Consider the following 16,886-nt stretch of genomic DNA (forward strand, 5'->3'; position numbering starts at 1 on the left):
AACAAAAGAATAGGAAATAAAGAAAAATATAAAGAAAAAACAGAAAATTGAGCTGAATATGATATATTGAGGAGTATCAAACATTGAAATACCTAAAGAATCATTTATTCAAAATACAAATTTTAAGATTCTGGGCCTTTGATGAAGAACAGAGAAATAATTAACATTATTTTCATAATGTTTTATAAATTTATGAATTTAGTGAAGGTCACCTTTATAATTTTATCATTATAGATGCAGGTACTTTATTAACACCAAAATGAAGCCACTGGTTTTTTGTTAAAAAAAATTTAAAAACACATGTCACTTCTAAAACAATACTTTAACTGCCATAGTTCTGCATCTACTGAATAGCTGCAGAATTTAAGTGTTTAATCTAAAACAAAATTTAGGCATCAACAAATTAAAAGATAAAGAACTCTGAAACACTGTAATGCAAAACATACTTCCCCAAAGAGATCCCATTTTAAAAGTATCTTTTAATGTGCTTAAAAGAATATTTGTATTAGAGAGGTTACAATACCGTATATATGCACATATGAGATGCCGCCATGCATGAGACGATTTCTATTTTCCAAGCCCCCAGGGAAAAAAGAGAAAATCATATAAAGTATATAAAAGACAGAAAGGAAATGCAACCCTTTCAATCTTCCTTTTCATCTCTATTACTCTGCAGAGTATCCTCCCCCATCAACATAGGAATAATCACCTAACATTTAGTAACAAGCAATCAATCAGCATCTCTCCAACATACATCTAGCCTTAACTTTGATTTTTAATCAAATACATCCCTCTTGCCATGATTACTTCTTTTCCTCTCTACAGAGAGAGATCAAACGACAGAAAAACTGCTGGGCATATTCTGAGTTAAGCTACATTTGATGATCTTTAAAATCTGCTTTTCTCTGTCCTCAAGCTATCTGCCATTAGAAATCGGAAAGGCCATGAGCCAGTACAGGAGGAAGAAGTAAAAGACGATGGCTCCAAGCCCGCGTGAAGGCTTCTGCCCTTTTCTTGAATGCTACTTCAGTAGAAATCATCTCCTTTTCTGTTTTCCTCTTCGGAGGCTTCCTCAGTTCTGGCCTTTCCTCAGGCCAGTGCAATTGGAATCCCAGCAGCACTGCAAAGGTCTTGGCTATGGTTTGGATGTTGTTTCTCCCTGCAGAAGGTTCATGTGTTGGAAGCTTTGTCCCTAGGGTGGCAGTGCTGGAACGTGACAGACATTTAAGGGGACAGTGGGAGGTCCTTAGGTCAATTAGGGTGTGCCCTTGGAGGGATGAAGGTAGTTCTCAGGGAGCTTGGTTAGCTCTCACAGGAGGACTGTAATAGAAGCTTGACACTGGCCCCACCCACCTCTCTCTGACTTCCTGTGGGCAATGTATCAACCTGGTCCTACATGTATTCTGACATCCCGGTTCCCCAAGAGGTGATACAGCTTGGGGTAGTGGGACACTGGCTTGCCGGAGCCTGCACCATGGTGCTTGGATTTTCAGTCTCCAAAACTGTGAGCTAAATAAATTACTTTTCTTTATAAAGTTTAGTGGCCTCAACTATTTCATAATAGCAATGAAAAGGTGATTAATACAGCATCAGTTGTAGCATGCTCTCAATCAAGAATTACCATGAATTTAGATGTTACTGTTAAAATAGGACAGAGAGAAATCACTGTGTAACATATGATAGATTCACAGGCTCCAAGTTGGCAAAATCACTGCATCTGTTATGCAGATATATACGGTATTTAAGGGTACCCTCAATCATAAAGGTAATACTTCCAAACAAGAGATTAATTCTGAGCATCAGTGAAGAAAATCCACCCACAGCAAAAGCATCATTAATTTCTAAGTCACTTACGCTTTCGCCTTCAGACTTGGAACCCTGCTCCTGGAGAGACTTCTGGAGGTCCTCTATTTGCTGCTGCAATTCTCGGATGCGCTCTTTACTCAGCCTATGGATGATGAGTCAGATTTACTTATTTGTACTGAATTCAATGTGGTTAAGGATGAATACAGACATGCATGTAACTTAACTAAAAATATGCATTTGGTAGTGGTAATACATGCAGAACAATTATCTGTGGCTAAGTTTAATCTGTAGTACAGAGACTACTTTTAAGAAAATACTTTAACAGTGATCACTTTTCAGTTAAGTTTCAGTGTTAAATATAAGAGTGGGAATAAGAGAGGGAAGAGATGTGTAATTCGGGACATGCTCAAGCTGACTTACCTCAAACGGTAGAGTTAGAAACATACCAGGGGATTCCAATTCAATCCCATCAAGGTGGCATGTACCAATGCCATCTCACTAGTCCCAGTGATCAATTTCTGTTCACAATTGATCATAATAATAGGACTAAGAACCAAAGGGATCACATAAACAAGAATAGTGTCTGCAAATACTAGCTGATAGAATAAAAAAGGGAGAGAATGATCCAACATGGGAAGTGAGATACACAGCAGACCCATAGAATGGCAGATGTCCTAAACAGCACTCTGGCCTCAGAATCAGCCCTTAAGGCATGCGGATCTGGCTGAAAAGCCCATGAGAGTATTTCAGGCATGGAAAGCCAAGACACTCTGGGGGAAAAAAAAAAAAAAAAAAAAAAAACCTAAATGAAAGAACTCCGTGAGTGAGATCCCAGTGGAAAGAACGGGTCATCAAAGAAGGAGGTACCTTTCTCTGAAGGGAGGAGAGAACTTCCACTTTGACCATGGCCTTCTCTAAAAATGATCAGACTCAGTGAACTCAGGGGGCTTCCATAGCCTTGGTAGCTCATGACTAGAGCCTAGGGTGATTACTGACGCCATAAACAAGAGTGTCAATTTGTTAAGTCAACAACAGGAGTCACTGTGCACTTACTCCTCATGTAGGATCTTTGTCCTTAGTGTGCTGTACATTGAGATTTAATGCTATAACTAGTACTCAAACAGTATTTTTCACTTTATGTTTCTGTATGGGTGCAAACTGTTGAAATCTTTACTTAATGTATGCTAAACTGATCTGTATATAAAGAGAAACGAAAATGAATCTTGATGTGAATGGAAGGGGAGAGGGAGTGGGAAAGGGGAGGGTTGTGTGTGGGAGGGACGTTATGGGGGGGAAGCCATTGTAATTCATAAGCTGTACTTTGGAAATTTATATTCATTAAATAAAAGTTAAAAAAAAAAAGAAAATACTTTAAAAAAAATCTGTTTTTTCCTGAAAGCATCTAAACTCACATTTTAAAATTTAAGGCAAAATCTAGTGGCAAAAACATAACCTTTCTGAACTGGGCTCAGTAGCAGAAAAACTAGAAAACCAGCTCTATCTTCCTACATTGGTATTTTTAATGAATGGAAACTAAGTTTCTGTTCTTTGTTTCAGATTTCACAGTGCACTGGGAGAACAGGAAGGTCACCATTTCTCAACCACATGTTCATGACTTTTTCTTTAAAGAGACCAGCACTGGCAATCAGTGTAAATTTTAACTTGAAAAAATTTCATTCTTTGAAATTTTCATTAGGAGTTACTAGCAAGAGTCCGTCAGTGTATGTGTGTGTGTGTATCCCCACTCACACTTGCACACACACACAAATATGACATACACATACCTTCCCATGATATTCCTTATTGCAGTTATTGTGATATACAGAAATTATCTACTCACATGTCTAATATCCTATATTATATTTAGCAAATATTTAGTGTTTGTATATTAACAACTGACACTGAACTTATATAAGATAGTGATATTTAAGTCTGTTCAGAAAGTTAAAATGTTATTCTTCTTTTATCCACAGTTAAAAGACACACACAAGTCTGAGAATCTCACATTTCTGGTGGTCTCAATAAAGTTTAGATGAATAAACCCAAATACCATCATAGGTGTGCCATTTAGAAGACACAGACTGGCACAGTGATTAAGAGTAGACAGAGCATTCAAATGTAGGAACCAGAACATACTAGCTCTAGAACTGGATCAGTTACTTAACCTCTCTATTTCTCAGTATCTTTATCCATAGAAAAAAAGAGATAATCAGTTATTATTTCATAGAGTGATTGTGAGGATTTACTGAGCTAATATCAAATAAAGTACCTAGTAAGACTATCTACTCATACATGTTGCATAGTATTATTATACTTACTTCTGAGCACCTCATTGTACCAGATAAGTGTGTCAGTTATTTTAAGCACATTATCTGCAATCTTCCTAACAACCTGTATTAGCTGAAGACACGGAGTATGAATTTAAGCCACCAGCCCAGAAACAGTAAGTAGAAGTGGGACATTGACTTCACAGTCCATGTCCTTTCTATGTAACAGATAGCAGCTAGAAAGGTAAACTGTCATTTATTTATTTATAAAGTTCTCTGTCAATTGTGTAAGTATCTAAATTAAGTTCAGGAATAAGAAGCCTGGCTATCAAATGTGCTAAAATTAGTGGGTCATGCAAATCACTTGACTCTTTCATAAAATGAAACTTATATTCGTGAGAGAATAATAACAATGCTAATAAAAACCTCAAACTTCTAGGTGGTTCTAATTAGTTTACAATGATATTTTCCACTTGTGTGAATCAAGATGTGTGGCTAGGTAATCAAATCATTCAGAGTTTTGGTTGTTCTAGAACACAGGTCACCTCTGCTCAGTTTCCAATTCATTCATCTTGCGATGCTTCTGTTCCAGCTGCTCCTGGAGTTCTTCAATACGTTCGTTCTCAGTTCCCTCCTGCTGCAAGCGAAGCATCTTGTTTTCATGCTGCAGTCGAATGAACACCTCCCTGAGGTTGAAATGCAAAATCTGTTTTAAAATTTTTAGAATGGAAGTCATGACGTTCTTCTATAAAACGGAAGTCTCTGTCCACACAAGAGCTATTATTTAAAAATACAACCCAAACTTCTAATAGTTTAAGACAAACTATGTACATTGCAAGATAGTGCTTCAGAAACAGTAGTTAGTGCTTAAAGGAACCAATGTAGGATCATACTATATATAATTAAATGGTTATTATGCAAATATATAAGACATGATTCTTTTACTTTGATAACTTAGAACCTATTCACTAAGGAAACAGCATATTCTTAGAAAATATACAAATGAAAAGCAATAAAAGCAATCACTATGTTCCTAAAGTTGTATTTATGAAATGCATGAAGTTTGGATTCCTTGAAAAAAAGGTTTCTGGGGGAAAAAAAAGAAAAAAATAAATAAAAGCAATAAAAAGTAAGGCAATAGATTTAAGAAATCAGCTTGTCTAAGTTTTTAAATATATTTATTTTAGTAATAAAAGTTTATAGTTTTATATTAAAGATTCACATACATTTTTAAATGCAAATAATGATATTAAGTAGAAAAGTAATAGTCTCTTGCCTGCTCCCTTCTAAAAACCCACTCCCAAAAGCAACTCATTTCAATTAATCCCAATTTTTGTTCTTCTAAATGCTGGTACAATAACTGTACAAATGAATCTACTCTTTTGAATTAATTTTTGGCGTGATGATTGCCCAGTAAGCGTTAAATAACACTTCTCATTTTACATATCTACCACTTTTTCTCATCAGAGGTTTGTTGCATTGTTTTTGTCTTCTAATTGCTTTATAACTGTAAATGAGACACTTAAATTCCCAGAGATAAGGCAATTTTTGTAAAATTCACTTATAATAAGCATTTATTTATTTGAAAGGTGAAGGGACAAAGAGAGAGTGGGAGGGAGAGAGAGCAAGAGATCTCCCTTCCATTGGTTCATTTCTCAACTGCATGCAACTGCCAAGGCTGAGCCAGGCTGAGGCCAGGAACTCAATTCAGTAGGTGGCAGGAACCCAGGTATCTGAACCATTGCCTGGTGACTCCCAGGGTATGTATTACCAGAAAGGTGGAATCAGGAGTGGAGCTGGGACTAGAACCCAATCATTTCAATATGGGATGTGGGCATTCCAAGTGGTATGCTAACCGTTGCATCAAGCACCTGCCTGTGTTATATAAACTTTATACAGTAATTATTATTTTTAAACAACACAGTACACCACCTATCAAAAAATGTCATGTTATAATCATCACTATGTTTTATATTTAGCATGTTGGTGAAATTTTGCTTCTAATGAATTTTAACCTTGGTGAGGTAGTTATATCAATACAATTTAGAAAGTTCAAGCAGATGAGACACAGTAATTTTCAGCTCTATAACTTTTCACTTTTGAGTAGAGGCAAATGAACCAAAAGGGCCTCCTAAAACAACTGGATACTAATGACTAAAAAGTTTCTAGTCAAGCATATAAGGAATTTTGAAGTTATCACTATACCCAAACAATAAATTAAAAATTTAACAAATTGAAATTCAACCTTAAAAATATCATGCTAAGTGAAAGAAGTCATTCATGGAAGGTCACATCCTGTATGGGTACATGTATAGGAAATGTCCAGAACAGGCAAACTGATTTAAACAGAATACAGCTTATCAGTTGCCTACAGCTGCAATTTGGAGGGAAACTGGAATGAAGAATAACTACTAACAGGTACCAGGTCTCTCTTGAGGGTGACAAAAATTTTCTAAAAGTGGTTGCACAAATCTGTGAATATTATAAAAACCACCAAACTGCACTTTTTATAAAAGGATAGATTATATATCGAACTATTCAAAGAACAGAGTTTGAAATAATAAAACACTTGACACAAAAAATGAAAACAAAAGCACAAAAATACTAGATTAATCAATGTCTATAAGAAAATACAGCAATAAAAGATCAAAACACAAGTTGGGCCCAGAGGAACTTATACAGTTTTTTTTTAACTTCTGCTTAATTCTCTTGCTATTGTTGACAATTTAACTCCTGTTTTTTTTTTATTTCTTGTGGATCTGAAAGCCATACATATTGAAATAGTTTTCCATAAAGATAAGGAACAAAAAAATAATTTCAACACAATGAAGGTCACATTACAAAAAGTGGATTATGTTATCCATGAAGTTTATGAAATTTTACTCTCATAAATTTTAAAATTGCTATGGTAGCAGTAATTTGATTTGCAAAGTTTAAGCGGACAAGATAAAGTAATTTTCAGCTTTATGATTCATAAAAATGAAATATTTTTAAAGGCCAGAAAATTTACAAAAAGAAAAGAAAATGACATTTCCAATACAAAGTATAGTTTATCAGTTGATAGAAACAAATTTACCTATATTCCACTGGCATAATCTCAGCCGCAAGATTCTCATAACTTTTTGTAGCAGATGCATCTAAACAACACAAATATATCAGTGTTTTAGTATTTTAACCATTTAGTATTTTAACCATTTCAATAAACAAACACTTTTCTAAATCTAACATCCATTTCAACATTCACCTGTTTGATTTAGGTGATCCTGTTGCATCTGTGAACATCGAAGCTCTTCATTGGTTTCTTTCAAAGTATCACGCTGCTCTATTAGTCTCTAAGAAAGAATTGTTGACGTCAGCAAAGTAATTTTGCCTGTAACCAATGTACTATATGCTAAAATAATTTATCTTAACAAGATAGTTTTGATAATTGTTGCTAATTAAAATAAAAAATGGTTCAGTTTTAAAAGGCTCATTTTCTTTTGCACAAGTCACAACACATGGTTTGTGATTTCTCTGTGACATAGTCTTGAACCAAATGAATGTAATCATGTAACACACTACAAATATGCATCTGTAAAAACAGGTAGTGAAAAAGCATAGACTTGGAGGCAAACAGACCATGGTCTGAATTCCACTTCTTCCACTTTCTAGCTTTATTATCTTGGCAAATTATTTATCACTTTGGCTTTAATATTCATATCTCAAAATGGGAATACTGATGCAGACATCCTTTCAAGCACAATATCAATGCTAGCAAATCTGTCAGTATCAAGTTTTTCAATATCCTGGAAATTAGCCAAAGACTGTAACAATCTGAGGAGCATCTAACCCTCAGTTAGAACCATGAGCTTTTTGCTATTTTAACACGCCTTTCTAGTGTTTTCCTCCCCCCACTCTGCAGAAGCCTGGAACACAGCAGCCTTCCACTCACTGTAGCTGTGAAAACCATCAGCTTTAGCACACAGTGGAAGGGGCAGAGTGGATGTGCAGCTCCTCTGACAAAGCCCCATCCTCAAAGAGCTCTGTCTGACCCTTCTGTAGCTGCCAGAAGAAGCCCCATTTTCAGAAACTTTTCATTATTTGATCTCATTTAGCACTGGCTCCAGAGGAAAAATTTCTGTTCTCAAGGCATCTGTCAAAAACAGCTGTCAGTAATTGTTAATCAACACCACTGCTGAAGGCTTTGACACCAAATGAAGCAAGCGGATGCTGGTCAAAAATGTGTAAGGAGGATCTGAGGAACAGCATGCCACAGGAGATTTTGAAATTCTCTGATGAGTCCGGGAAAAGTAGGAGGCCAGGCCAGTGCATATCCCAAAACCTGACAGCCCTAAAGCCTCAGATCCAGAAAAATTTGTGGCCCTGAACGAACAGGAAGTAAAGGTAAAGACAGTTTTAAATTACATCAGCACGTGCACACACACACTCTGAAACATATGGCAAATGCTGTCAGAATTATTGGTTCAAGTTACTTATTGGTATCTCAGAACAATAATGAACTAACTATAAAGGTAAATGAGCAAAAATTTCAGCTGTTGTACATTACAAACAATGTATGTAATTTTTTTTAAGAAGTCAACTTGAAAAACAACCAAACTACAAACAGCAACAACAAACACTGAGATGGGGAGAAATTTTATTTCCAGATATGAAATATACTGAATGCAAGGTTTTTAAGGAAAATATGAAACACACAATAAAATAAGACAGCCTAAACACAGGGGGAGAAATAAGTATATAGAGCCAATGAGATGATCCAGTTGTTGTATAATGAGACAAAGACTTTATTGAGCTATTATATATGTGTTCAAAGAAAGCAAAATACATGTAAAGGAACAAATTAAGACACTATCCCACCAAATACAGTGTAAAAGAGATTATGAAAAACAGAACTAACTAGAAATTTTGGAGTTGAAAAGTATAATATAGAAAATGAAAAAATTTATAGATGGGCTTAACAGCAAATTAAGAAGAAAACAATCGAGGAATTTGAAAATAAATCAGTTGAAGTTAATCCAATATGAGAACCCATCCCCACCAAAAAAAAAAAAAAAAAAAAAAAAGAGAGTCTCAGAGATCCGTGGAATACCATTAGGTGTCCCAGATATGCATAATGGGAAACTCAGGAAAAGGAAAAGGTTGGGGGAGGGATATTTTATAACAGATTGGCTAAAAACTTCTGAAACCTTGTGAAAAACAATCTTCTTATCTGAGAAGTTCAACAAACTCAGAATATAATAAACTCAAAAGGAATCCACTGGAAAACCAAGGAAAATCAGAGTTTCAAAAGTGGAAAGACAAAGTGATTCTTCTCATAAGAGAGACCCTGAAAGATTAACAGCTGACTTCTCATTGAAAAATGTAGTCTAAGACAAGGAGGGATGACATGAAGAGGTAAAAGAATCACACTACTGAACAAGAATTTTACACCCAACAAAACATCCTTTGAATACAAAGGATAGATTGAGATTTTCCTCAGACAAAACAGAACTTGTCAACTGCTTTTTTTTTGTTCTAGTACTATTGGTTGAACTCTGTAATTAACAAACAATGATTCTTAGGTGTTTACATTTAACTGAAAAGTGATCCCTGTTAAATATAAGAGTGGGAATAAGAGAGGGAGGAGATGAGGAGATGTACAATTTGGGACATGCTCAATCGGACTTGCCCCAAATGGTGGAGTTAGAAATGTGCCAGGGGATTCCAATACAATCCCATCAAGGTTGCATGTACAATGCCATCTCACTAGTCCAAGTGATCAATTTCAGTTCACAATTGATCACACTGATAGGTCTAAGAGTCAAAGGGATCACACAAACAAGACTAGTGTCTGCTAATACTAACTGAAAGAATTAAAAAGGGAGAGAACAATCCAACATGGGAAGCGGGATACACAGTAGACTCATAGAATGGCAGATGTCCTAAATAGCACTCTGGCCTCAGAATCAGCCCTTAAGGCATTCAGATATGGCTGAAGAGCCCATGAGAGCATTTTAGGCATGGAAAGCCAAGACACTCTGGCAAAAAAAAAAAAAAAAAAAAAAAGGAAGACGACGACGACCTACGACCTAAATGAAAGATCTCTGCCAGTGAGATCCCAGTGGAAAGAACAGGGCCATCAAAGAAGGAGGTACCTTTCTCTGAAGGGAGGAGAGAATAAGATCGAAATCAGCAAACTCAAAAGGCTTCCACAGCCTTGGCAACTCATGACTAGAGCCTAGGGTGATTACTGACACCATAAACAAGAGTGTCAAATTGTTAAGTCAACAACAGGAGTCACTGTGTACTTACTTCTCATGTGGGATCTGTCCTTAATGTGTTGTCCAATGTGAAGTAATGCTATAACTAGTACTGAAACAGTATTTTAACTTTGTGTTTCTGTGTGGGTGCAAACTGATGAAATCTTTACTTAATATATACTGAATCGATCTCCTGTATATAAAGATAATTGAAAATGAATCTTGATGTGAATGGAATGGGAGAGGGAGCGGGAGATGGAGGGGTGCGAGTGGGAGGGACGTTATGGGGGGGAAGCCATTGTAATCCATAAACTATACTTTGGAAATTTATATTTACTAAATAAAAGTTAAAAAAAAAAAAGAAATACTAAAAGGAATACTATAGGCTGAAACAAAAACATCCTAGAGAGTAATTTGAATCTAGACAGAGTAGCAGCAGCACTGGACACATAAACATATACCATACATAAATATATTCCTTAGCCATTATTCTACACTGTTATCTAAGGATCGCCAAAAAATTCATGGAGGGGCCAGTGCTGTGGTGTGGTAGCTTAAGCCTCTGCCTGCAATGCCAACATCCCATATGGGTGTCAGTTCAAGACCTGGCTACTCTACTTTCAATTGAGCTCCCTGCTAATGGCCTGTGAAAGCAGTAGAAGATGGCCCAAGTCCTTGGGCACCTGCACCCATGTGGGAGATCCAGATGAAGCTCCTGGCTCCTGGCTTTGGATTGGCGCAACTCCGGCGGTTGTGGCCATTTGGGGTGTGAACCAGCAGATAGAAGACTTCTCTCTTTCTGCCTCTGCTTCCTTCAGTGTGACTTGTATTATAGTAGAGCTCAGTACTGGGCTGTCTCATTTGACTTTTATTACCCTTGGTGCATGAATAGCTGTTCACATTGGTGTCTGTGGGGAGATGGTTACTGCAGTGTCTTGCCCAGCCTCCACACTCAGATTTTCATACATTTGTAGAATTATGCTACCATCAGCATGGTTGAGTTTTAGCTGCTGTCATCACTCTAAAGATGAAACCCCAGGGCCCTTAACAATCACTGTGCACTGTGAGCCAGGGGAAAAAGTGACACAGCGCACAGTGATTGCTAAGGGCCCTGGGGTTTTGTCTTTTGAGTGATGACAGCAGCTAAAATTCAACAACGCTAACCATGTTTATTCAGCAATAAAAAAGATGTAGTGCCTATGTATGCAGTAACATGGATGAATCTTGAGAGATGATGGCTCTCAGAGTCACATGGCAAGGTGTCAGATGACATATTCTAGGTAGACCAGTAAAATCTATAGAGAAAAAAAAAAGATTAGCATAACTCTACAAATGTCTAAAATGTGAGCATGGAGCGTGGATGGTTGCTCCAGAACCATCTCCCCACAGAGACCACTGTGAACAGCTATTCATGCACTAAGACTGATGAAAGTCAACTGAGACTGCCCAGTACTGAGTATTACTATAAGCCACATTACTAATCTACTTTCTTTATAGATTTTGCTCCTCTATCTACAATATGGCATCAGACATTTTGTGTGTGACTCTGAGGGTCACCGACTCTCAAGATTTATCCATGTTGCAGCATGCATTGGTGCTACATCATTTTTATTGCTGAAAAAACATTACCACACCATGTGTTATTGATCAGTTTATAAACATTAGGGCTGTTTGCACTTTATGGCTATTGTGAATAATGCTACTGTGAACATTTAGCTTCTCTCAAGTATATACGTAGGAATGCTACTGCTTGGTATATGGTAACTATGCTTCACCTTTACTCCACATCCTTGTTGATGTGTGTTAGTACCCATATCTTTTTATTTTTTTTTTTACTTTTTTTTTTTTTTTTTTTTTTTGGACAGGCAGAGTGGATAGTGAGAGAGAGAGAGACAGAGAGAAAGGTCTTCCTTTGCCGTTGGTTCACCCTCCAATGGCCGCCGTGGCCGGCGCGCTGCAGCCGGCGCACTGCGCTGATCCGATGGCAGCAGCCAGGTACTTATCCTGGTCTCCCATGGGGTGCAGGGCCCAAGGACTTGGGCCATCCTCCACTGCACTCCCTGGCCACAGCAGAGAGCTGGCCTGGAAGACCATATATTTTTAATTTTAGCTGTCCCAGTAGACATGAAATACTGTTTGTTTGTGTTTCCCTAACAGCCAATGTTCTTTGTGGGGATTTTGTGTGTCTTTGCAACAGTCTCTTCAAATTTTAGTTAGTTGTTTTTTCATTATTGACTTGTAATGGTTCATCTTGTAATTGGTTACAAGTTACTTGTCCATGAGGAAGCTTGTGGAAAAATGAAATTGAAAAATAAGTTTATTTTCTTAAATTTTTTTTTTTTTTGAAATTCTGCCTTATAGCAGAAGGGAGTGAGATGAGACTTTCACAATACTTAAGGAAAAATTCCCGGTGAAGACTACTGTACCTAGCAAAGCTGAGATAGATAGATATGTATGTAGGTAGGTAGGCAGGCAGAAAGACATTTCCAGACAAACAAAAGCTAGGAGTATTTATTGCTAACGGAGCAATTTTAAAAGAAATACTAGAGGTAGTTCTACAAGCTGAAAGAAGGAGATGCTAGTGAGCATCAAGTAATTATCATGGGCTAGCACTGTGGCAGAGTGTGTTAAATCCCCGACTGCAACACTACCATCCCATACTGGCACAGGTTCAAGTCCCAGCTTCTCCACTTCCAATCCAGCTGCCTGCTAATGCACCTGGGAAAGCAGCTAAGGATGGCCCAAACCGTTGGGCCCCTGTACCCACGTGGGTGACCTGGAAAAAACTCCTGGCTCCTGGCTTGGGACCGACTTTGCTCTGGCTGTTGTGGCCATTTGTGGAGTGAATCAGTGGATGGAAGATCTCTATCTCTCTCCCCCTAATTCTTTCAAATAATAATAATAAAAAAAGCAACCACCAGAAGGTAGAAAACTCATCCATAAGAGTAATGACACAGATAAACTTAGCATGCTTTAATACTGTAAAAACAATGCACAAGCTATTCAAATTTTAGTGTGAAGATGAGAAAACAGATGTAACAATCATATTAAAATATTAAGAAGCATGCAATATATCAAAAGATAAAATGGCACATCAAAAATTCAAAATGTGGAGAGGTATGGGGTGAAAGTGTACAGTTGCTTATTGGTATTTTTTACCTTTTTTTTTTATTTCTTTTCCTATCTTTATATGCAATGTTAAGTTTCCAACATTCCTAAGTGGCTAATTACAAGCAAAATAAGTTCTCTGTAACAGAGATACCAAAAATAACAAGGTAGCAAAACATTACTTGAGAAAATCATTTAACACAGAGAAAAATCATGAGAGGGAAAAAGAGAGGAACTAAAACTTGAAAACAAGAATCAAAAAGACAGTAGTAAGACTATTCCAACCAATAATTACCTTAAAGGTAAGTGAATTAAATATTCCAATTAAAAGGGTAGATTAAAAAACAATACTCAACTATATGCTGCTTTACCTCTAAGGACACACATACATGGAAAACTGAGGATGGAATACGACATTCAGTGCAAATGGAACCCAAAAGAAAATAGGAATAGTAATATTGCAGGAAAAAAATAATTTTTAAATCAAAGCAGTAAAAAAGATACAAGGAAGGTCATTATATAATGACAAAGGGTTCAAAGCAAAAGAAAAATAGCACTTGTAAACAAATATTTACACACCCAATACCAGAACATCCAAATACATAAAGCAAATATTAGTAGACTTAAGAAAGAAAGAAATGGTTTCCAACAGTATTATAGTAGGGAATTTTAAAACTCAATTTTTTTCAAAAATGGACAGATAATCCAGAGAGAAAGTCGGGAAACAAATAGCAGAGTTACTTAAGTTTTATGCTGGATCGATGGATCTAACAGACATCAACAGAACATTTCATTCAACAGCTGCAGAATATACATTCATCCCACCAGCACATGGAACATTCTCCAGTATAGACTGTGTATAGTATGGCACAAAGCAAGTCTCAACCAATTTTAAAAAACAGAAATGATATTGAGTTTTTTTTTTTTTACAAGAGTACCTTTTTATCAGCAAACTCAATTTGGAGAAAGAAAGAACTGACCAACATGACTACCACCCTAAGAGGAGAAATGGAAGTATAAAAACCAAAAGAAGAATGACATATTCCTTTTCAATTATATTCACGCTTACTTCTTTTTCCTTAAGTAAAGCTTCATGTTTTTCTTCAAGTCGCTTCATCTCAAATGCTAATGTGTCTGCCCTTTTGGATTCAGAGGAAAGTTTATTATGAAGATCCTGAACCTTTCATTAAAAACAAAAGTAAAAATAGCAGTAAATACTATTAACAATCTTTCAAAGTTTAGTAAATCAGAAAATGGAAAATAAATATCTATACTAAAATTAGTCTTATTCTAGGCATTTGTGAAAAACAGCATGTAGATAAAGACAACAAAGTTTAATAAATATTTAATAAATACATATAGTACTCAAATAATAGTTAAGTCACCAAATTTAAAAATCAGTCTTTGATTTGATACTTATTTGGATTGCTTGATAATAGCAAGGCAGAATACTTTAGGATACAGTACCATTCTCTTGGTATTTATCACTGGTTACCAGAAGTGCTAATAAACAATAAAAATCTCAAAACAAAACAAACAAAAGCTCAGAAATAAAAAGGTAAAATTAGACTAAGAGTACTAAAACTCAATGATCAATCCTTGAATTCAATTATAGATAAGGGGGCTAGTGCTATGGCATAGTAGGTTAAGCCTCTGCCCGTGGTGCCAGCATCCCATATGGGCACCAGTTCCTGTCCTGACTGCTCCACTTTCAATCCAGCTTCCTGCTGATAGCCTGAGAAAGCAGCAGAAGACGGGCCAAGTGCTTGGACCCCTGCACACACGTGGGAGACCCAGAAGAAGCTCCTGGATCCTGGCTTCAGATCAGCCCAGCTCTGGCTGTTATGGCCATTTGGGGAGTTAACCAGCGGATGGAAGACCTCTCTCTCTGTCTCTCCCTCTGTGTCAGTAACTCTGACTCTCAAATAAATAAATAAATATTTGAAAGTACATACATAAGTTGGAGGAATACATCAGAGTAAGTTCACAATTTATTATATACAATGCTTAAGTTCTATATAGTTCTTAAAAGATGTAATAGAAAACAAAGTTGAACTCTCAACATTATTAAAAATAAGACATTTTCTTACCTGCCTTTTGTATGTTTCTAATTGAGTACGTGCTGCATTAGCCTTCTTCAGTTCTTCTTCTAAACTGACAGTGTTATGCATGTACATCATATTTGTTTCCTGTAAAGTTTTCACCTGCTTGCGAAGGTCAGTTAGATCTTGTAGTTTCTGACGGTATATTTCAACTGTTGACTCTAGTTTATTTGCTTTATCTGAGGTGGCCCTAAAATAATAAAGACTAAGCTGAATACGCACATAACAATTTTATTCTGGGTACAAAATGAATCTTCTAGCTATAACAACTGAAACAAAACAGAAAGAACATGAGAGAGCAAAGAAATGGACATTGTAAACTTTGTAAGCTGATCGAGGTCTTTTAAAAGCAAGCTAAAGTTCAACTTTTTTAGTATATAGCCATCAAGTGTCTCATATATGAACCATATAAAAATGTATTGAAGTGTATAAAAAAGAATGGTTTTGTGCAAACAGTGGAACCATTCTGAGCTGACTTTGCCTTGTATGGCATTTAGCATAGTTTTGTTCTAAGTATCTGATATGACTCAATTTGTAAATCTGGGAAGCATTTTGTTGCACTTAACTATCAACTGGGTTGAAGCAAAGTAATAAAATTACTTTACTCTCACCTGCAGGTCTAAATTAATGGTTACAAAGATTTTGTTTTAAAAGGACATAAAAAATTGCAAAAATTAAAAAGCTAGTCATGAAAAATTAACAGCAAATATAAACATGTGGATAGTCTGCTCACTGAGTGACACTTCATAGGATAAATTTAAATGTATTTTATTTTGCCAAAACAATCTTCTCTGAAATTAATGTTAGGATTCTTCTCTACACCTCTTAACTAATGCTAAATAGGGACTGTAAGAATACATTTCCTTATGCAAAAATTTCACAAAATATAATGGGTAATAGGAGGTCAAGCCAAATGGATACACAAGTAAATAGTTTACAAAATCTGGAGTAAAAAGTTCTCATTTTAGAATTAAAGGTCTAATGTGAAACTGGTCCTAACAATAATTTAATATTTTCATCAAACTGTAATTCCAATTAATCTGTATAAAAGAGATAAATACTAGGTGCCTGGCTAAAACTGATCAATGTTTGTTACAAAGGAATAACTCTAAGCAAAACTAATTAAACACGGAATACTCAAATTGACTAAGTAATAACTGAGCAGTGATGTGGTTATGCTTCAACATGCCATACCTAAGAACATCTATTTCATCTTTCAGGGCTCTTGTTTCTTCAGCGAGACTAGTCAGCTCATCATTCCTGTGCTGAAACTCAATCAGCTGCTTTTCAAGTTCTTCACAATGAACACGATAATCATCCTTTGCTGCTTCAAGCCTTGAGCAAAGAAAACAAATAAGCATTTA

At 36.2% G+C, this 16,886-nt stretch overlaps 1 protein-coding gene across 2 annotated transcripts in view; it reads right to left on the minus strand.

Annotated features, from left to right (window-relative positions):
* HOOK1 (hook microtubule tethering protein 1) overlaps positions 1-16,886 on the minus strand; it is a 61,288-nt gene that overhangs the window by 12,885 nt on the left and 31,517 nt on the right. For both annotated transcript variants that reach the window (XM_008265171.4, XM_002715582.5), the window contains 7 exons: positions 16,717-16,857; positions 15,511-15,712; positions 14,490-14,600; positions 7,318-7,405; positions 7,150-7,210; positions 4,619-4,759; positions 1,855-1,948 (listed from right to left, as the gene is read on the minus strand). In XM_008265171.4, the coding sequence (XP_008263393.1) occupies positions 1,855-1,948; positions 4,619-4,759; positions 7,150-7,210; positions 7,318-7,405; positions 14,490-14,600; positions 15,511-15,712; positions 16,717-16,857 (838 nt within the window). The remainder of the gene's footprint in view (positions 1-1,854; positions 1,949-4,618; positions 4,760-7,149; positions 7,211-7,317; positions 7,406-14,489; positions 14,601-15,510; positions 15,713-16,716; positions 16,858-16,886) is intronic.

Source organism: Oryctolagus cuniculus, chromosome 7 (assembly GCF_964237555.1).
Source record: "Oryctolagus cuniculus chromosome 7, mOryCun1.1, whole genome shotgun sequence".
In the NCBI taxonomy this organism is placed as follows: domain Eukaryota; kingdom Metazoa; phylum Chordata; class Mammalia; order Lagomorpha; family Leporidae; genus Oryctolagus; species Oryctolagus cuniculus.